The sequence below is a fragment of the Hyposmocoma kahamanoa genome, unplaced genomic scaffold (genome assembly GCF_003589595.1).
Source record: "Hyposmocoma kahamanoa isolate Upper Pololo Valley unplaced genomic scaffold, ASM358959v1 192, whole genome shotgun sequence".
In the NCBI taxonomy this organism is placed as follows: domain Eukaryota; kingdom Metazoa; phylum Arthropoda; class Insecta; order Lepidoptera; family Cosmopterigidae; genus Hyposmocoma; species Hyposmocoma kahamanoa.
This window is the reverse complement of record NW_020653719.1, coordinates 4,085,687-4,108,045: the sequence shown is the minus strand read 5'-3', so window position 1 is coordinate 4,108,045 and position 22,359 is coordinate 4,085,687. Positions and strand designations below refer to the sequence as shown.

General features: G+C 35.9%; 1 protein-coding gene across 1 annotated transcript in view; it reads right to left on the bottom strand.

The window, feature by feature from the left end:
* Positions 1–6,424: 6,424 nt before the first annotated feature.
* The window catches only part of LOC113226655 (neural cell adhesion molecule 1-like), a 136,522-nt gene continuing 120,587 nt past the window's right edge, over positions 6,425–22,359 (bottom strand). The window contains exons 11-18 of the mRNA XM_026459375.1: positions 19,930–20,091; positions 18,296–18,430; positions 13,761–13,943; positions 10,191–10,352; positions 8,284–8,541; positions 7,431–7,499; positions 7,164–7,237; positions 6,425–6,972 (exon numbers count right to left, since the gene is read on the bottom strand). Of these exons, the coding sequence (XP_026315160.1) occupies positions 6,655–6,972; positions 7,164–7,237; positions 7,431–7,499; positions 8,284–8,541; positions 10,191–10,352; positions 13,761–13,943; positions 18,296–18,430; positions 19,930–20,091 (1,361 nt within the window). The 3' untranslated portion in view covers positions 6,425–6,654. The remainder of the gene's footprint in view (positions 6,973–7,163; positions 7,238–7,430; positions 7,500–8,283; positions 8,542–10,190; positions 10,353–13,760; positions 13,944–18,295; positions 18,431–19,929; positions 20,092–22,359) is intronic.

Sequence of the window (22,359 nt, the reverse complement as noted above, 5' to 3'; positions counted from 1 at the left end):
AATTTTGATGAAATAAAATTATAAATTTTGATGAAATAAAATTATAAGTAAATATTTCTGAAATAAAACTATAAATTTTAATTAAATAAATTTAAAATTCTCCTGAAATGAACGTACAAATTCTAATGAAATATATCTCAGTACAGAGTACTAAAAAACCGACCTCAAAAGTACCGTTCGTATCGGTTACCGGAAAGTGCGCAAACCCGGATTCATCCCCTAGTTCGCCGTTATACGGGACTTGACACTGAAGATAATAAAAATCGGTTGTCACTACTCAAAGTATATTGAGAGAGAAAAACGCCTTGAATTGGAGAATAGCAAAATCAACCATTGAAATAATTGCTCCTTATAAAAAAAAATTAGGCGCTATTTATAAAAATGAATCGTCATGCGTGAACAGCCACAGTGGATGATTTTTTCAAAATTAAATGGGACTACTATGGAGATACCCTCTTTCCAACATAAAAAGGATCATGAAAGTCGCTTCACAAATCAGAGTTATCGCGAAACATACATACAAAAAAAAAAGAAAAAAACGTACAGTTGAATTAAGGAAGCTCCTCCCTTTTTGAAGTCGGTTAAAATTAACATGCTTCGGTAATCATGTAAAGGCATATTATATAATAAAGGCACTAAAGAATTAGTTTTCTTGAACATAAATATCACAAATATATTATTTAAGTATCGGTACGATTAAGGAATTTTCCACGGGTACGACTTAAGCAACGACACTCTGAAAATTTCAAATCAAAATTACTGTTATAACATAAAAACACGCGCCGTTTGCTTGTGCTTAAATCAATGCTAAAATACGTCAAAAATAGTCGGATACCAAAAAAATTATTTTACCAGCATATTGTTTCTTGGAATAGCTTCCGAATGAATGAGAAATTTTAAAGAAAACAGTGCAAAAACTTACTTTTTATATTTTTCCCAACACGAACGTCGGCCGGCCGCCGGTTTGTTTTTGTTTACTCGCTTAACTTAATAGTTCAAATTTATATTACTAGATATTACTTCCCACGCATGTGAGACCAGATATCGGTGGAGTACGACTTAGGCGGTGGTACGACAAAGCAACCTTACCCTACAGTGTTTTAAAGAAAATCGTATCAACTATTAATCTTCTCTTTTCTTTGTCTTTTAGCTAGCATATCTCTTTATTGTCGCAAGTGGGCTTCACTCTTACAATTTGAATAAATTTTTGATCTGACCGAAGACCTAACACTTACATACATTTAGAGGTTACTTTTTTCTTGATTATGAATAAGTATTATTATGTTTATTCAATATATACAACCTTTGAGTATACAACTATCACGATGTTTTATTATCATGATGCGTGCATGGGACTTGTCAACAGATGTGTTAGGGTGACGGTCGCAGTGGTAGAGCCCCTCAGACCTTTGCAATATAAAGCTCTGAGTGCACTGTAACTGTTATAGACAGGCGTGTAGCTTACCATCAGGCGCACGTTTCAGATCTTGGTTTTTCGTCTGTGAGAAATCTATGAAAGTTTTTTATTCACTCGACCAGGTATTTTATGACGAGTATTTTAGGATAATAACAATATAACATCCATCGTGACGGCAGTGCTCTTTTCAGAATACGACAGAAGAGAGTACGTTTATTTGCCAGAATACAATAATTATTATGGGTCTTAAATCAATTAAACTACGTTGTATTGAAACTGCATACAGATGTGCAAATACTAATAGTTTTGTACATAAAAATAAATACAGTTCAGAACAGGAACATATTATACCTTATGGAAAACACATGTACACACAAAGACATGTACTTTTAAACTTTATCTAAACCGGTTACACTGGCTCCTACACTTGGCAAAGCCTGTCTCGTAGGTAACCAATTCTAGAAAGGATGTAAAGTCTGTTCCAATCCATTCCGAATAAACAGCAAACAAGAGTGTTTGGTTAAAATTCTAAAGCAATCACTCAATAAATCGAACAAGCAACACATTCACATATATGTCGAAGACCTCGACTTGATATCTCACCATTGTCTCCAACAACATTCATCCGAACAGCATCGCAAAATTGTATATGAAAAATGGTAGTCCAAAAGTGATGTTACTTTCATCTATACATCCATGACCTGTCTATGGTGGCTTATTAATAATAAATTAAAATTTCGGAAATTTTAAGTATAAGTAAGGAAAACCGGCTAGAAGACTCAATTTAACAAATCCATTCATTCAATTAGTTAATCGATATCTAGTTGGCATTACAAGTGGCCATCACTAGACCGTCTATGGTCAGTGATTTGTTAGTTTACATTTTGTTCATTTAAGTTTGGTCTTTTTTTTATTTATACTAAGCGACGGTGACAGACCGAGCAGTTGTGCTGCTGGTCTTAAGCGACACGTCTGTCCATAACAGTTGCAGTGCCACTCAGAGCTTTAAACCCATTGACTTACAAATAAATGGACGACGGGTCTAATACAAAAACCACGTAAAAATGTCCCAAGTCAACCTATTCGAAATTTAAATTGTTATGTCATCGCAGTATCGCGCTGTCCGTAGAACAAATGAAGACTAAAGCGGAGTGTCGCGCTCTGTATACGATTTTAGCGCCTAACAAGTGCGGATACTTTTTAGCGCGGACCCGACGTCCATATAATTGTAAGTCAATGCCGCAAAGATCTGAAGGATACTGCCACTGCGCCTGTCACCCTGAGATATAAGTTGACAAATCTCATGTCCCCAATCTTATTCGTCCATTGAATGATACCATTAAAAAAATTTACACAGCAAAGCGTATCCGGATGAATCCGATTTATTGGATTTTATCCACTTTCCGTTAGCTGATATCAATAAAACTTGGCAAATATATGTAACGAACACAGCGAAAGCGGATAAGCAAATTTTATTATTATTATTTATTTGTTCAGCATTGGCTAGAGAGCCATCAGCTTAAACAAGTAATAGTTGGTATAGCGTCTGGCACGGTATGCTAGAAGACGTCTGTTCGAATCCGGCCGGATCGACGGAATTTTTTCTGAGTATTCGATCTTTGTATTAATAATTATAACAAGTTATATTTATTTTAAATAAACATTCATTTTGCATTGGTGTCATTCCCAACACTGTTTTCAGAATGTATAAGCTGACAACTAAAGCTTGTGTGGGGATGTCCAAGGAATTATTGGGCCATTTATTGGATAATGTCAACGTCGAAGAAAATACAACCGCCACTGAGGTTTATTTCATCGTACGCTCTTACATTGACGCACTCTTAAGACTTAAGAAATATAACTTAAAAACTTACCGCTTAATACGATATTTATTTGACATCCCGCTTGACTCCTGTCAAAACTTTCCCCGCTTCCTAATAGCGTCAATTTTCCAGATTAACCAAAGTAATTTGTATAAACTGTATTGGAATGGTTAAATTCATATTCAATTTCGGTATAGTTGTCGAGGTATCAGGAATTAGAATTGTTTATCAAGCTGTCACATTTTATTTGTACATATTTAAATCGATTGCTCCATAAAAATCCTAGTAAGTTCTTTAGACAAAATTTTACAGGAGATCCCAAAAACACAAATCAAGTTCGAACTTACACAATTTTCCTAATGTAAAAAAGTAACAGTAATAGGCGATTCTCACACTGCTCTGCACCACGTAACGGTGTGCGGAGCTGCGTTTTTTAACATCGTACCGAAGTATCTCAGTTTGAAAACATGTCAGTGTGTTGTAAGGATTACAACACACTGACAACGCGTTTCCGCGCGGGAATGCGGGGTGCATGATCCGTCGTACCGCGCACTCCGCTGCGTGGTGCGGGGCATGTTGAGTGTGTGCGTTATTTATTTATTTATTTATAAAGTGTGATAATCGCCTTATGTAGAGTACCAATCAATGAATGTATTGATGTCACAAAAATGATCACAATTTATATATTACATATTGAATCCCTTACTAACATTGAATGTTTATGTACATGTAAAGCTATAGCAGCAAGAATCAAAATATAGTATTAAGCATTTGATAGGCATTTGGTTTAGTTATTGCATTAGGAAAATTGAAATAATATTTTCAGTGCCAGTGAAGGTTATTATCCACTAATTGCCAATTTAAATATGTAGTAAGGCGCATCAGCTACTTAAAACCTGACAAGTCTTAAATACTTGTCATGTTTTGAATTGTTTAGAACCAGATTAGAGATATGCCTCACCAGATTTTAAAGCTTCGAAATCTCTGATGAATTGTAGAATTTTGAAGCGGCTGTCACCTCAATTATGCCAGTACTTACTATGGGAGTATTATTCCATCAAAATCTTATTTAAAAAAATTGTCCCTTACCAGGTTTTGCTCTGGAGCAGCCAAAATGGGTTGATGACGATGATGATTACTGGTCAGCACGAAATTGTGATTTAAGGCACGACCTAACTAATAGTTAGTGTCGTTTGGAAAGCTTCCTGACGGATAAACTACAGTTCCTATTTCTTATAAAATAAGGATTACCAATAAAGTTTCCAGTAGCAGTAAAGCTCTTTGTGGAAGAATTCGTAGAAGTACTGCCACCTCAAATATTTCTGCCGCCAAGCAGTAATGTGATCATTACTGCGATCCCATTTTGAAGAATAAAATTACAGGCACAATGGATTTGTTAACTTATGTCTCAGGGTGACAGTCGCGGTGGCAGTGCTCCTCAGATCTTTGCTATTTAAAGCTCACTGTAGCTTACCATCAGACGCACTGCTTATTTGTCCCGTCGATTAGTAACATAAAGAAAGAAGTTGTTACAAATTTAATTGTTTTTCCAATCATTACCTCTATTCACCATTTATAACGAATACCATACTTAGAAGGTTTGGAAAGAGATTTTAATCCAGTGACTAAATATAAAGTAAAAATGTCCTCAACTTGACTGTATAATGGTATAATAATATTTTATACTAAGTAGAATTTAGTAGTAGTAGAGCTCCTTGCGTCAGGGCTCGTCCAGGGAAGTTCGTCCATTTTACCTATTTTTGCCGCAAAGCAGTAATGTGGGCATGGGTCTGGTTTTGAAGAGTTAAAGGTTCTGGTGAAGTTACTGGCACATGGGACTTGTCAACTGTCTCAGTGGCACTGCAACTGTTACGGACAGGCATATTGCTTACCACCAAGTCCACGGCTTGTTCGTCCCGTCACCTAGTATCATAAAAAAATATAAAAAAGAAATATTCTTTAACAGGAACGAAGTGGAAAATTCATTTAATTAATCTTAAAACGAAGTTGCCACTTTGAAATTTCATCCCTGACAATATCGTTTATTGCATTTCCGGGTATTACAAACTACGAAAGACTCTAATTAATTAAATAAAACAAAGCATTTTCTATAAACCTTTTCCTTTTATTAAATATAAAATCGTCTTAGATTGTTAGGACCACGGAAAGTCGTTGACATCTACAACAGTTTCGACGTTATAATCAAATACATACACAAAAATTATAGCCTTTCAATATTAAACTCTAACAATAGAATCAACGCAAAAGGAAACATTGTTTAAAACAAGTAAACCTGATTGCCGTCTAAGTTATTAGTTCGAAGTAACGTTTATCGTGGAGCAAATCTTTTCTTTCATATTTTTTTCTGAGATCGTTTTGGTTTGTGTATTTCTAAGTAATATTAGATAGATCACAATCAGAAAGAAAAATGCTTCACTCTTTTAATAACAAAATGGCATTACCTAGATAAAGTAGGTACAAGGTACAATATGCCCATATTTACAATACTTACACATAAATGAAAACAACGAAAGCATTCTATTAGTAAATATATATATTTTCTCTACATTGTCTAGTTATTTACAGCCACACAACCAAGTTGTTTTAAAGGAAATCTAGTTAAATGTTCAATGTATTGCTATTAAAGTAGTTTATGTGCACTGATTCTTAATATATATAATGGAATAGTCATTGTTAATTTACATTACATTTTAAGACGCAGCGCACGTAAACAAGATATATAATATTCGATTGTAGGAATGTATATATTTTACCCGTTTTTAATATTTTGTTTATTTAAGAATTTTACTGATGCCAAAACACATTGTCTATGATAATATCGACGAATAAAAATTCCACTTTTTTTATCGAGATTAAAATGTAGTTTTGAGCAAAATATTCAATTCGACAATGGCGAGAAGTAACACTTAATTTACGCAGAGTACTATTTACTAAGGCTCAATTTATATTGCGGCGTAACGGTATGGAAGCGAATTTTTGTGACGATATTGTAGCACATGCCAGTATACTCGAGAATGGTCGCGCATTCCGCGGAAGAATTTGGCTCGTATCTACTTTGTACATTACACAATTGACCATAAAGTTCATTATGCTATGTACAATATCGTTATAAAAATTCACTTCCATTTCGTTTCGCCGCAAAATATATTGAGCCTAAGGAGGTTAAAATTTTCTTCATTAATAATAACATAAAACGTAATATTATTTATTGGTCTACATATATTTAGAAAGAAATATTGTCACGCGAAAACATTTTATGTCTGGCAAAATAAATATTTAATATACTTACAAATTCAAAACAAGTTAATTAGCAAAACGAGTTGCAGAACAAAAGCAACCATTATCATATCATCATTCGTCGGCAATAAAGTTTTCAACCCTAAAGTCACTTTTTTACACACAACTTTCAGGTCCAGGCAAGTTTTCCGCAAGGACATGTTCTCTTCTCCGAGCATTGCCTTTACCTTTTCTATGAAGAGTCGACGTTGCAATACTCCCCGAACTCAGGGTTGGTCCAGTAAGGGTCATAGTCTGACTTCCAAATGGAGAGCCCACGTTGCCATTGGGACATACAAAGTTAGGGCTTCCCAAAGTGGGGCTATTGACTACGAAGCTAGGCCTAAAGTTATTGGTTACAGCTAGCTGAGCCGTGTTCTGATTGAGAACATCTTCTTGCCCGCTGCTGGTCAGCATGTCAGCCTCAGAAGTGAGCTGTGGACGAAAACATTTCTTTTACAAACTTTTAACTAGGCTTTGAGAGGAGAATGCACTTGACCAATACACAATAACAAAAATGTAAAAAACGCCGCCCGCCTCCTGCACATACAGTTAAATAGTATATATATTGATAAATATATTCAAATGAGAGTGTCATGTGGCATCACTAAAAGCTAACTACTTACCTGTGGTCTGCCAGCAGAATCTAGCAATGCTAAATCTTCGGCTGAGAAGACAGCTCCAGTCTTTCCCCAGTCTCCTAGAAATATATTATTTTCATTAATTTTTTATATCATACAATAATAATATGATTGTGTGGCACATTTTGTTATAAAAAAAGTAATAGAAGTTTATGTTTTGCGAATGCCAAAAATGGTCGCAAAATCTTATTTAAGTACGTAAAAATTATTGGATATTAAAATGCTGGTGCAGATATTAGATTAATTCCATACCACGGACTTCTTGTATGTTAGGCCATTCGTCTTCTTCGATGTTAGGAGGAACATTTTGACTCTCAGCATCTGAAGAAATTAAGTCAAATTATTTCATACCGACTTCAAAAAATGACGACCTCGATGGTCGATGGCTGGCACACCGGTTTTTTAGGGTGTCGCCATCTCCGAGGTTCGCCGGGTCAACGCAAAAGAAATTAACTTTTTTATATTGTCTTGTATGTGGGTGGGTGCTGCAGTTATTTACTTTAGGATCAGAGCAACGTAGGTGATGTTGTCTAATATTTATTATATATTTAAAAAAGAGGAAGTTCTCAATTCGAATGTATTTTTTTGTGTGTATTTTACGCGATTACTCAGACTTTATGAACCCATTTCGATGATTCTTTTTTCGTTGGAAAGGAGGTACCTCAGTTGTAGTTCCATTCAAATTTATAGAAAATATTCCGCCGCTAAGGGTGAATTAGAGGATGAATTCGGTTTATTGGATTTCACCCACTTTTCGATGTAGTTCTAGTGAAAATAAAATGTTATGGTGTCCTAGAGTTGATCTGATGATGGATATGGCAGACTGATGAAAGGAATTCCTCTATGGTGTAAAGCAGCTATTTTATATTTGGGCTCATATGATTCATTTTAACAAAATTTCCATCTGCGTTTCAATTGTTGGTCGCGGCAACGAAACACAGCGAAAGCGGATAAAATAAAGTTTTGAGATCGGTTCTTTTTTTATTAAAGAGTTATCAAAAATCACATATGTACGATTCCAAAACAACTAAAACCGAAGTTAAATAGGTCTCTGTTACAGAATTTAAAAAAGACGTCTTTTATGTTTTTTGTCCCGTTTGCTTACCAGGTGGATTTAAAATGTCGGGCTGTGGATCAGGTGTCTTCAGTTCCGGTGAAGGTTTGATAGTGTATGCAACGACATATCTTCGACCACCGTCGCTGAACTCCAAGACGTCACCAGGAGGATGCTTATGAGGTGGCTGGGAGCGACGACGCCGGGCACATAAAGCTGCGAGTGCAATGCCACCAGCGGCTACCGTAGCAGCCAAAATTATCGCCACCATTACACCTAGTGTCACTCCGCCCATTGAAGTTTTTCCATCTGTATTTTGGATAGTTTAGTTAAGATAAAGGACACAGGTAATTTTCAAGTTAATTCTCTGTACCTAATTTCTGTGGCAATTTTTATTACTTAAGTATTCGAGAAAATATAAATATATCTCTATATAAAATTAGATGAAGAAAACTAACATGATAATTACCCACACCGCATTTCCAGCTTAAAAAAATAATATTTGTTTTTTTTTTGTGGTGCCCAATTGTGGTACGCCGGCGGCTCACGTGGCGTTGAGAGTGTTAATAATGATTAAACCACCTATGTTTGGTTCTTAGAGACATAGCTTGCTGGGTAAAATTCGAAAATAAATAGTAGCCTGCTGCAGTTGAACTTTTGTAGCCAGCTGGCAGCCCATATTGCTTGATACTTAACATTCGAAAATACTTAGTGGCCTGCCGTAGTTGAATTATTGTAGGCAGCCGGCGGCCCACGTGCCGCTATGAGTTTTAATAGTGATTAAACCACCAATATTTGGTTGTTAGAGTCAGGTGTCTGTAATTTTAAGATCTTGGAATTCTATATTATCATTCTTATTATTTGACTCTGCGTGAAAATGTTTTTAATTAGCATAGTTTAAATTACATTATCTACTTACTCGGGATTTCATGAAACGTTTCTGTTCGTTTTCCACATTTTCGTGTTCAACATTCAACTTTGTTTTTAGGGGAAAAAAGATAATTATGCCGCTAAGTGAAAGCTTTAAAATTATAATTCTAGAATAATGAGCCTAGAAGTCCTCGGAAAGAATTTTTAAGTAGGAGAATGGATAAACTCCAGTCTCAATTTTGTACAATTCACAGCCTATTTGGGGATGGTATAATAAATAGGATCGTTTTATAATTTTTTTTTTGTACTGACGAATATTTTGCAGTTAAATGTGTTTTACCATCAGACATTGGATTCAATTTCATTCGTTTCTATTGTAAGTGCATTTCACATTCGGTCAGGCTAACCCAAAGTAACTTGAGGATCAATCAACACCCCTACTATTTCCAACTAATTTTGACCGACCGATTCTAATGGAAGTCCAATGAAACTATTTCTAACTTTGCTTTTAGTGATCGATATCACTACAATCTTTCCAATTCAAGACCGTAATGTTTGTACCTTAATTGCATTCCTATGGTTCAATATTAAAATAATATATTATTTTCTTTCTTACATACCAATAAAAGAATAGAGTACATATACGTTTCTATGAAAATAATGTTGTACTACGAATTGTAGTATCTTTCGTGTCATAATTTTGAATTATATTAGGGAGTATTTAATGGGTGACAAGAGCGGGTGCAAGGCGCGTGTCCGGTCGCGAGCACGACAGGTTTAATTCCGTGTATTTAAGTGGACGATAACACAGCAAGCGTGGGCGCCCTGTGTTATCGTCTCGCGTCCACGTGTGGTGCGTTGTCGTCCATACAAATACACGGAATCAGACCCGCCGTGCTCCCAACTCGACACGCGCCCGATCCGCACCCGCTCTCTGTCACGCTTAATAGTAACTTATCGTTCATTACATAATCCGTCTTCGAATAGCAACTTTCGGTTTGCTTCATGATATTCTGTACCGAGTTACCTTCTTGATAACACCTATTAATCACCTAAATGATGTACGAGTAACGAAACAGCTGTTGTACCTGTCCTTCTAGCGGCGTCGTTGAATGCAATATTTTCAAGCAAAGTCTTTTCGGATTCTCCTTTTAGGTTTTTGGCATAGATCAGCAGATTGAAGGTAGCGCCTTCTGAGTCCCCGATCGAAGACAGCTGCGACAGATCTAATTTGAAGACCACCAGACCATCTAGAAGGAAATATTGGGAAATATTGGAAATATAATATAAAATATTTAATTTTTCAATTAATTATAATGGGGGTAACAAAAAGGTTAATTACCTATGTATATAATATAATCTCAGTTAGTCATTAATTGTAAACAACTTCCACGGCAAGAAAACGTACAATACAAGTTTGCGATTTACTGCGTCCATTTTTGTGAGAAACTAAAGAGGTAAACGTACGTTGCATGGTAAATTTAGTATACGGTGGAATTGCTCACTTGTTTCATCAAACATTTTCGTATCACCACGACTCCGTAAGAATTATAATAGTAATTATTTTAATTATACGAGACAGTTATTTTTCTCGTTCGATATCTTTATACAATAATACATTGTGTAACACGGATATATTTGGCATCTCATTGAACAGATTTAAGGTAAGTATCCACTACAAACTATTTAGTAGTAATGATGTGGCCCAGTAGGCACAGTCTACTTGCGGAGCCTGTAGTCGCGAATTCACATCCCGGTTAATTAGATTTTTTTCTTTAGTTTTAAGTACCGTTCACACATCTATGGTTTAACTATTCGTTTTTGCTTCAAAATAATGTTTATTTTTTATTACTATTTATAGAAGAAGATATACGAGTCCTATACCTACGGTGGGGTCGCGCTCGGCCTGCGGCGCGTGGTCACTTTCAGATTACGGGGTGTGCTTATGCTCTTCGGTGGCACAGTGATTAGTACTATGGGCGCTTGATGAGGAGGTTCCAGATTCGATCCCTTATTATTTTATTGATCGATATCACTACAATCTTTCCAATTCAAGACCGTAATGTTTGCACCTTAATTGCATTCCAATGGTTCAATATTAAAATAATATATTACTTGCTTTTTTTTCTTACATACCAATATAAGAATAGAGTATATATACGTTTCTATGAAACGTATATGAAAAAAACGTCAATTTATGAAAAAAACGTTTTTAAGTTGGTCCTGGTCAGGGTATTCTGGGTATTGCCTTCAGAATTATCGTTACTCTGGTACTCATAGTACAGGAAATTCCCTAGTTTGAGACCAGAAATTTGAAGTGATTGTTTGGCATTTTTTCCCTAAATACTTCTCTTTTTGGCATAGCTTCCAATAAAAAACAATCTAACAGACAGACGGTCGAGATACAACGACGCTACAAGTTTTATAAGTAAATAAGATATTATTTCCAGCACATCGGGAAGTATGCCTTACATTTTGAATAATTGTGAAATCTAGTCCCCGTATACCTACGTAAAGTGGCGTGCGGACGCTTCAGGCTTCGCCCTCCGCTAGACCTCGGCCTAAGGCCTCGGCACTTATGACTTATGAAAAAAATTAACATAGCTCTTTAATGGCGGCTATATTGATAAACGGCAAAAAGTAAATTTTGACTGCAAATTATTATTAAACACCCAAAATTTTGTCAACCGCTAAAAAACGTTTGTAAGGCAGCCATATTGAAAAATGGCGACAAACTAATGTTGATCACAAATTATTATCAAGCACTCCTAGACATTACAATTTTTGAAGGAATCAGAACAATTTTTTTTTCTACTGCCAACAAACGCTTGTAAGGCGGCCTATTTGAAAATGGCGAAAAACCAATTTCGAGCACAAATTATTGTCCGGTACTCCGTTCCGTCCGGTACTCTAGAGGCCTCCACATGACAATTTTCAGCTGAAACAGAGCGAGTCTCTTTCGGCAGCTATATTTAACGAAAAAAACACTTATATGGCAGCCATATTAAGAAATAGTGAAAAAAAACCTTTGACCCCAAATTATGATTAAGGACTCATAAAGACTGAAGAAATCCTATGCGAGTGTATACGAGCTGAAGGCTGAGGTTCAGAACACAATTTGTAATACAATTCATCACAACACGTTATTAAAAGTTACTGAAAATGAATTAATTGGTTAAAAGATTAAATTTACGTATCCAAGAAAATGAAGCTCATTTCGAGCAACAATTTCGTTAGATTACCATTTTTTTCGTTTTATGAAAATACGTTAAGATTTCATGGTTTTTTTTTTCATTTAATTTTGTGAGACAGATTTTATTCTTATAATTAACCCTATCGATCGATGCAATAAAAGTGCACGGTGTGTTTTTTTCAGATTAAAGCGGGTTCGATTCCCGCGTGTTGCCAGAAATTTTCAAAAATCTATGAATGCAGTTTTATTTCTTTTAAAAAATAAAGGAATGTTTCCTATAAGTAAAAATTTATATATCCAGTATTTAGAGTACTTTCCCTCCAGGTGGCATTACAAATTTCCCCTGTAAATAGTGTAGTATTGGTCTATGTATAGCGTTAAAAAGTATTTAGCTATTTACTATGAATATATAAACTATAGTGTAGGGGTTATGGTCGTTCATTGCTCGTTAACCAGTACGCCTTAATCTGAACCTGAATCACAAAGTGAAAATTATTCACCTCTAGTGATTGAGGGCGATAAGGAATTTCGTTTCTGAGGCATTTAACATCTTCGTTGATTATCAATTCGACTGTATGTTTTTTTGTATGTATGTATGTATGTATGTTACGCGATGATCGATTTTGAAAACCGATTTTGATGATTCTTTTTTGTTGGAAAGAGGGTACCTCAGTAGTGGTCCCATTTAAATTTGAAGAAAATATTCCACCTCGAACGTATTTGATTCAGTTGCTTTTAAGCGTTTATACGGGGTGTTCACGATATAGTGTAATGGATCCTTTAAAAATAGAATGCATTTATGAAGCATTACCAGACGATGTTAGAAAAAGAATAAGAAGCTGGGTACATCCACTCGATATGAAACGATTAAAGTATGGGCAGTTTGTTTAGTACTACCACATGCCAATAAATGTTTTTCAAGAATTGTTAAGCCTAGTAAAACCTTTTATTACTAAGTCAGATCGGTACAAATACGAGACAAGCCAATCAGTCCAGAGGAAAAACTAATAATAATAATCAAGAAAGTTCTTCTATTATTTATATTTTAATTTCCGTATCGAACATCATCGCAAGAAACGTTTATACTCACGCGTATCCTATACCAAAGTGACCCATTCCCTCACCCCTACCTCCACACACGCCAGCCCGTCGCAAGATGCGACCGAAAGTCAGTCCTCATTACGCCCGTGAGTCGACAGATAACTCATTTTGCGTCGTCGTGTGAAACAAATCGTACTTTTTATATGAAACCGAATGCAGCGCCAACTACGCAACTCAAACTTCGCGACTCACAACTCATAAATTTGCGCTCGTCTTCCCTCACACTTAGTGTAGAGAGTGCCGTAATATCTAATACCTTATTAAGTTTATGCTAGTCAACAATAACGAGATTCCATTAATTGGACTGTATGTGTAGGACTCTAGGATGGTTTTGCTTTGTCTAAACAAAAGATTAAAATCTTACCAGTCTCATTAACATTGCCGTTGAATCTAGTTCTCCCAGTAACAGGATCCAGGGCTTCCAGCTGAAAAGTTTGAGGCAATCCGCCGTCGTAGCCTGCGACGCAGCGTACACGCAACCATGATACGCTGTCAGTGCTGTGGTTGCTGGCTTGAAGTGAGCAATTTCGTGGAGCTGTTGGTCGTGCTGTTAAAATATATACATGTGTGTGTAATATGCATATGTGTTTAAATTTTAAACCAAATTTTGAATTATAAACCAAAGGATTCACTGTACACTGAGAAGTAAAGTAAAGAGTTAATCTAGCACATACTAAAAATATTATAAATACATAAAATGTTCACTTTGAAACTTGTCTCCCTAAATTTTAAGCAATATATAAGTGCACGTACATGTGTTATTATTTCAAGCCTAGCTGGGATCTTTTGACGGGTATTAGGAACTTCATTTAACAAGATTACGGGCTTACGACGGTGAGCTTGTCAGTTGCAGTGGCTTTAGCTGTGTATCATACTTTGAACAACGTTACTTATTTTTAAACAAATTTCGGTAACCATTCAGACGCTAATGCAAATTAAAAATAAACGTTACACAATAAATAGATTGTAATTTTTTTATAGAGACAGAAATGAGTCTTAGACCTAGCGCTCATTGACGGGATGGCTCGGCAAGGGGATCCTACGGCGTCTCTACATGCAAGCGCACACTAACGGCAATTAAAGCGCGGTATCCTTAGGTACGACGAGGCATCCTTAAGCATGCCTAACCGTCGTTATGCATGCCGAAGCATTCCGTCGCGACGTTGTGTTCGCGCCTAGTCTCTCTTCAGATCCGTCTTGCCGTGCGTGCGTGCGGTATTCTGAAGCATCCCAAAGGCTACCGATGCATCTCCAAGGCTGCCGGAGCATCCCCAAGGCTGCTGAGGCATTCCGGTATTCGGCATCCCTAAGCATACTGCATCTTTATTTTGCACCTACGACCATTATCATTGGGGTTTCAATTTTAATGACATATATTTATGGTATGTTACTTTTCGTCACCTAAAAATCCCTGACCGTCTCGTCCCTCCCGGGCATTACATATAATGATGATTTATACGCGTTCCTTTTTATTGTTTTTCAGCATCTGGAAGGCGGTTCATAACTAGCATCTTGTTTATATTACGAACGTTATTGTAAAGTGAAGTTGAAACTGAAATATAACTGTTTTCAATGTTAATTTACAATGTTCCTATTAGGTGCCTTAACGTATTCGCGACATATATAAATCACTCAACGTAAGCTAACGAATTATATCGCACGAGGTGCGTGCGTTGAAATGGAAATTAAGTGCACAGCTAAAGTCACTAATTTCGACCCGACTTATGGCAGAGGGTGATAATTTAATGTGTTCTATATTGTAACAAACTGCGAGGTTATAAAACATTCCTTGCTTGGGCGTACTTCGGTGCATCTCGCTTCGGCTAACTCGTATTTCCCACAGCAGTGTCATAGAACTACAATAACGAGTTAGAAGAGTTCTACAAGTGCAGTTTGTATCTCTTCATAGTCTAAAAGACTGGAAAGTTTTGTGCGGTGCAAAGTAATAAACTTGTATTTTATTATTTTAAAACAATTAAAAACTACGGTACGTTAATTTTACATTAAAACAAATGGCACAAAACGAATATTGATTATTAATTCAGATCTCGTTCAATCGGCAAAATAAAGTTTTGTCTGTGCAGAGAATTACTAAAAGTACCTAAATAAAGTTACACTAGATTTTACCAGCGTGTGTTGGTGAGAATTGATGAGTTCATTTAAAATTTATAAGAATTCTTTGCTTTCGTTTCACTGAGAACTCTAAGAGTGGATAAAAAATGCATGTTAGGAGCGTCTGGTAGGCGCTTGGGGCTGACAGGCATCCTCGGCGGTAAACTTAGTAACGAGATAAGAATAAACAATCTACAGAACAGCTACTATGCGCGTCTCTAACAGTGCTCGTTTCCGCAGCCGACCACACTTTCCAGTGGTTAACTGCATGGCTGCAACTGTTAAATAAATTTCGCAAACAACGCGTTGCGGTTTGCGCTTTTGAAATGTATACTTATGGAACTACGCCACTCACAGCTGAAAATGAATAACGTCTGCCTGCCTTCACTCGTATTTGATTCAATTGTCTATTGTTTCTACGATACATTCCACAAGTAAAAGCAGAGCAGTGATGGAACAACAACAATTTAATGTTCACTGATCTCGAAGTAAGATTATTGTGCTTCCAGCCGCTTTAGATCCACAAAACGAGAGTTATGAGGTTTGGCGTGTTGGACTAAAAGCCGCAGGCCGAAATTATAAAACGCGAGGGGGCCATGTTGTTGATACAAATGTATGCATGCGCCATTATTATTGTTTTTATTGGATATTCATTTTGGCTTGCTTCTTTTAGGGTTTTTAAATCTAAAGGGAATATTTGGTTTGTGGATTTTGGTGAGGCTTTTTGATTGCTCTTTTATCTATGTGCTAAATTTTGTATAAGTGTAATAAGTATCCTATAGTTAGATGTACTAAAGTTGCGGTCTTTGTACACACGCCAGCACATCAAGCTACACATTGACGTATCTTGTTCCTTGCATTGGAGGCGATTTTCGAACAAAAATGTGTAGTCTGATGTTCCGTTGCCTGTACTTTATATCAGCCGGAAGACGTCTACTGCTGAACATAGGCCTTCCCCAAAGATTGCCAGACTAGCCGGTCGGAAGCGACGTGCATCCATCAGTTACCCGTCGCCCGTACCAGATCATCCGTCCATCTAGGTAGTAGGTTCGTTGTCTCCATTCAAGAACCTTTCTGCCTCAACGGCTGTCAGTTCTACGTGCTATGTGCCCTGCCCACTGCTACTTCAACTTGCTAATCCTTTGAGTTATGTCGCTAACTTTCGTTCTTCTACTCCATAGATTTTTTTAGTACCAATGAGGAGAATGAAATATTAACTAGGCAGTCGACAACGACGGTCGTTACGTTGAAAGAATTTTTAAGTATCATTATGTTTAGAGATAAAGACGTTTCATCTATTATGTATTAAAATGAGTAAGTCCAACGATCTTTCCATCAATAGATTCAAATGCCGATTGCTCAAAAGATCGAAAGTACGAACATTGAAAATGTGATTTTCCGAATGTTTGTTGTTGAAAACAATCGGCATTTGAACAGTATTTTGTAACTGGGACTATATGGAGAAATCTAAAGCCATAGCAGATACAGGAAAACAGTTTGAGGTACCATTGAGTCTGTTTTTTGAAAATGTTGGTGTAGAATATTTATTGGGCGAAGGATGAATTTTCTATACATAACAAATCAGTTTTTTTTATGATGATATGATGTCCCCATGTAACCGATAGGTAAAATTTAGCTTATTCAAGATTAACTTGTCTGTGATTCCAGAACAATAAAGAACTCTGTTAGTCACGTCTGCTTTAATGCTCAATTTGCTCACGTAGCTTTTTGTTTCTCTAATATAATAATGTCAATACTTATTAGCGGGAACGATCGGAAGGGACAGGGTCTTCCTTCACGTAATAATATTATTGCCACTGTGAGCTGGTTTTGTAACAAATAACAATATCATTAATATAACACGCAAGGCTGCCGAATTAGTTTGCGACGATACAATATACGGAACAATAAATGTTAAAGTGTAAGTTGATAGAACGCTTGCTACCTGTTAGAAGGAGTTAGGTTCAATTCCCATCGGAATCCTGCAACAATGACTCTTTTCGAGTCACGTGCAGCTTAGTTGTTTGTCATTAGATTTAAAGGCGAAATTAAGAAGTCGGAGAAACACAAAAAGTTTCGAAATCATGAGAAGTCTCTATATAGTAATGGGTAGGCGTGGTGGACTAGAGCCTAGTCTAGTTAAGTCAAAGTTAAATAATCTTTACTTCATAGGTAAGCAAATTACACTTGAAATCGTCATACTGATTAAACTCTACTACTCATTCGTAAGGCAGATTTCCCTGAGAAGAATGAGCAAGAAACTCTAGGGGTTACTCTTTGTAAATATACATTTGAATACATTGATCATTATAATATTTATTTAAACATCTTAGATCGAGAATGTCTGAAAGAGCTAAACGGGTCACTGCCAAGCCTTTGACATCCAAGTACGCAGAAGTTGTAAACAACCTTTAGTGTAAAGTTTTTGTTTCACAATAGTTTTAGACCTCGCAAATGGCAAATTTTGAATATCAATCGGAATGTTATTATAGAAGCGTATGCATTGCTCTTTAAGAGAATCTGAGACTTTATGAAGACGACTGTCAAGAACAGCTAATTTTATTTTTATTCCTCGTAGTAAAGTTATGTCTGTCACTATTTTTTATTAAAAAAAATATTTTTCTTAACATAAATAATATTTTCATAAATGTCCTGTGACGTTAGTGTAAGAATGTTAATCTCTTTAAACTTTTCTCTCATAGACACTGTAAATTGCTCTAGTCGCATATTTTTGCAGTTATAGCAGTGGATGCTTATAGTTTGAAACTTATTTTTAAAACCACTTACCAGCAGGAACAATCTGGAATATGCAAGGTTCGGCCTGCCGCCCTACAGAATTTGTTCCACGACAACTCAGAGCTCCATAGTCGCGCTCACTTTGTGGCCTGTAGCTCAATTCGCTCGTGCTGCCGTTTGCTGTACCTGAGTTTGAAATAATAATAGTAATTATTATTGAACGTGGTCAATAGGCACGTTTCGTATTGAAACGTCCGCTTGCCCGCGATGCTGACGAGTGCTGGATAATTTAATTTTATTTTATCATTTTATTCGCCTGTTCATGTTGTTAATAAATAATCAAGTTAAACTAATTTTTTATCACCCCAGTAAAATATCTAATTATATGTGAATATGTGAACCTCTACAGGGTCGTCTCGTCTTTTAAAATTATTTAAGCTTTTAAAAATTAAGTATATATCCACGACATAAAGGTGGAACCCTACTACGTCTACTTTGGAGTTAATTATTTGTACCACTTACATTTGCAAATATAACAATAGACAAAAGTTCGAGTTGTGTGCATGTACACACACCAGCATATCAAGCTACACATTGACGTATCTTGTTCCGTTGCACTGGAGGCGATTTTCGAACGAAAATGTGTAGTCTGATGTGCCGTTGTCCGTACATTATTATGTCGTGCAAAAATATTTCGTACTTAATATATTCCGTTGATAAATTCAGTGAAAGTTTTCAACTTTGCTTATTACCACACGAAATAACGAAGTCGGTTAACAAAGCTAAATGAATTTAAACTTTTGTTCTAGGCACAAACTTATCTGCATAAACTACTCGCTGTGTTTTCAGAATATTCTACCGTCTTGCATAGTTTTTAATGAAAGAAGAAAAGGGATATTAATGTCTGGACGAGTGTTACAATTAAACCATTTATTATCAGGCAGCTAAGAATATTTTATAAGTAAGAGAGAAATTAAATAAAGAATTAAATAGCGCCATCTAGCATACGTGGCGAGGACCAAAACAATAAGATCCAGTAATTGCTACACACCGTACTATTAGTAGTATAGACATGAATCGCCAGATGTCGCTACCAAGAAGGGATTTGACATGTGGCGGAAATTTATAATACTTGCTGGAAGCTTGAAACATTTACAAATGAAAAAAATAATTTTGAAAGACCAAAGACCAAAAATTACGCTGTAAAAGCTTACTTCAAGTGCTACGTCGAAACACTCCTTAAATAAAATTTGGTTTTTAAAAGGTTTTAAAAGGATACGGAGCGGATAATGCGCTCGGGTATACACGATACGACACGTAATGACTTGATATCTTAAGATTAAAGCTATCTATGATATTGTCTTTGGCTGAAAATTATATTTAGTTATATTTGTCTTTTTGTAGTTTATTTATACATACAAGCCGTTTATTATTATAAATTAATGACACTAACTTTGAGAACATTATATGTAAGTAATTTACAGGTGTAGATACTCGTGATTTGGAGATGTCGCGTTAGATTTCATCGGTCTATTGTATTTCATTCATTTGACAACATTCTGCTTAGTCTATAATAAACAAACTGGTTGAAAAAAAAAACGGTTACACGGGAACGAATCCGCTTCATTTCAGAAGATAATAGGATTTATAGACGGAATTTGTAAAGTTTTGATAACACCACTTACCGAACTTAGCAGGTGAGACATCGAGACTCTCACCGCTGTTGTTGAACTGCCAGAAAAAGTTGACTTCAGGCGGGTTGGCAGTGACTGAGCAGCGTACACGCAGCACCTCGTCGATCTGCGCGCCTAGTACTTGCGGAGACGAGTGTACGCATACTGGAGCATCTAGACAGGCAAACGGAACATGTTTAATGATTTGTTATTCTGTTTGTCTTCTTTCTTTTTCTTTCTCCTATGATACTTGTTTTAATTACACATACCTGGCACTATTGTGCCCACATTATCATAATTAACGTAATTGACATTTTTAGCGAATTTCAGCGACATTCAGATGAGGTATATATATTGGATCAGCGAGCGAAACGAGATCTATAACTCCCGTTAATGGGTTCTTATTTAGGTTCAGTTTTATTGTTATCAGTGATTGTACTGATTTTTATATGTTTAAACTTTGTTGCACACAAACAAATGGCGGACTTAATGACATTAAGCATTCTCTACCAGTCAACCGGAGAGTGGAGTTCAGAATAAATAACAATGGTGCATAATGGGTGCATAACATTAATTGACTTCGGGTTGGACACTAAAACATATTCACAATCTAATTTTCACTTACAGTTACACTTATATATTCAAATCCGCACATGCACTTACATATTGAATAGATTACTTTAGATGCACTATTCACACTTTAATATATTTATTATTTTAATGAACAATTTCCATCCTAGGCGTTTATTAGATCTTTCATTACAAGTAACTTCTAGATTTAGTAGCTTTCGTTAATTCTCACTGAAATACACATATGCTGAGTCGGCACTATTTCACTACTATGACAAAAAATGTTGTATAATGTATTTATGTTGTATTCAATTTGTATGTATTTGAGTCCTATAAAGTGTTCTATCTAACATGACAAATAAAAACAGATACGATCGAAAATTATAAATAACTATGATATTATCTACACATAATAAAATATACATACTTTTTTTCTGCTAACAACCTAAAATAATGCCAATTGTGACTTTTTAGGTGGCAATAAAAGTTTAGGTGCTCGAAGTTACCGAAACGCTAATGCGTTAGGTTAGCATCGAGTATATAACCAGAAATAGAGACGAAATGTCATTTAATTTGAAAACTATTCTGCCGTATCATTACTGTGACAACTGCGCTCCGATTGGGCAGTCCGAATTCGAAACAATTGACGGGTGTCGTCAATGTGTGTCGTCAACTGTTTCACTTCAAATCGTCCAGTTACTTGAGCTTTGCTATAATGGACGAAAATTGCAATATTACATATTTAATATTTAATTACCGATGAAATGTGATTCTGTTTGTTTTGTAATTAGATGTTTTGCTGTGTTCCCACACCACTGAATTGAAAAGCACGGTATTCGGTATAAATACAGAATATTTTTTGGAATATACCGAGACGTACACAGGTCAGTAGTTGGCCTGTCTATATTTCAGTGCAAACGAGAGTTGATATTTATAAGAGCTGTATCGCTGTTACCAGGAACATATGGCCCTTATTTCGTCTCTATTTCTGGTTATATACTCGACGTGCGTTAGTTATGACAAGGACGGCAGAATTATCATTAAACTTGCTACCCACAATAATGCATTCAGGGATTTTCAAACAAAACATACTGAAAGAACTTTGATGGCAATGAGTTTCCTGAAAGTCACATAAATTGAAAAATATGAAAGGAATAAATAAAATTCTTTTATAAAGTCGAAAGAAACCTGGATAATTTAATTTCACATTTGCTTTTCCTAAGAAGAATAACAAACATTCGTATTTTGAACAGCGCCTTCATTTCCTCCTTATTGTTACATTTACAAAAGATGAAATGCAATAATTAACCAGAAGAGATGAATTCAGGGTGAATTCAGTTCGTTAAATCATAACAGAAGTTAGGCGATATATAAATTTTATCGCACAACTGTTCCCCTCTGCCGACGTGATTCATTTAGGTTCCTACCTATATTACTTGGAAGTGTAAGAGAAAAATTAACTAGGTCGCTAGTTCAAATTGCCAAAGCGTTGAAATAAGATTCGAGAAATGTGCGTCTTTGTAGTTTGAGATTTTAATAATTCGTTTAAGTGTTTGTATAAAACATGGTAAAGGTGTATTCGAATTTCATGGCATTAAATACATATTACAAAAATTGAACGACTTTCACCTGGGAATTTTAACTTCTCACAGAGGACTTGGCTGTATGGTGTCAAACCTTTGCCTTTTCCTTCACGGAAAGAATGGAAAAGAACAACAATATTACTTGTGTCAAATGGCTGCTTACTAAGAATCCGCTTGAATCTTAAGCAAAAAACATTGTAATAATGTTTATCGCAAAATCAGCTACTAATTAGGTGCATCTAAGTCACAATTCACGACTTAGAAGCGGTTCTCAAATCTTGCCGATTAC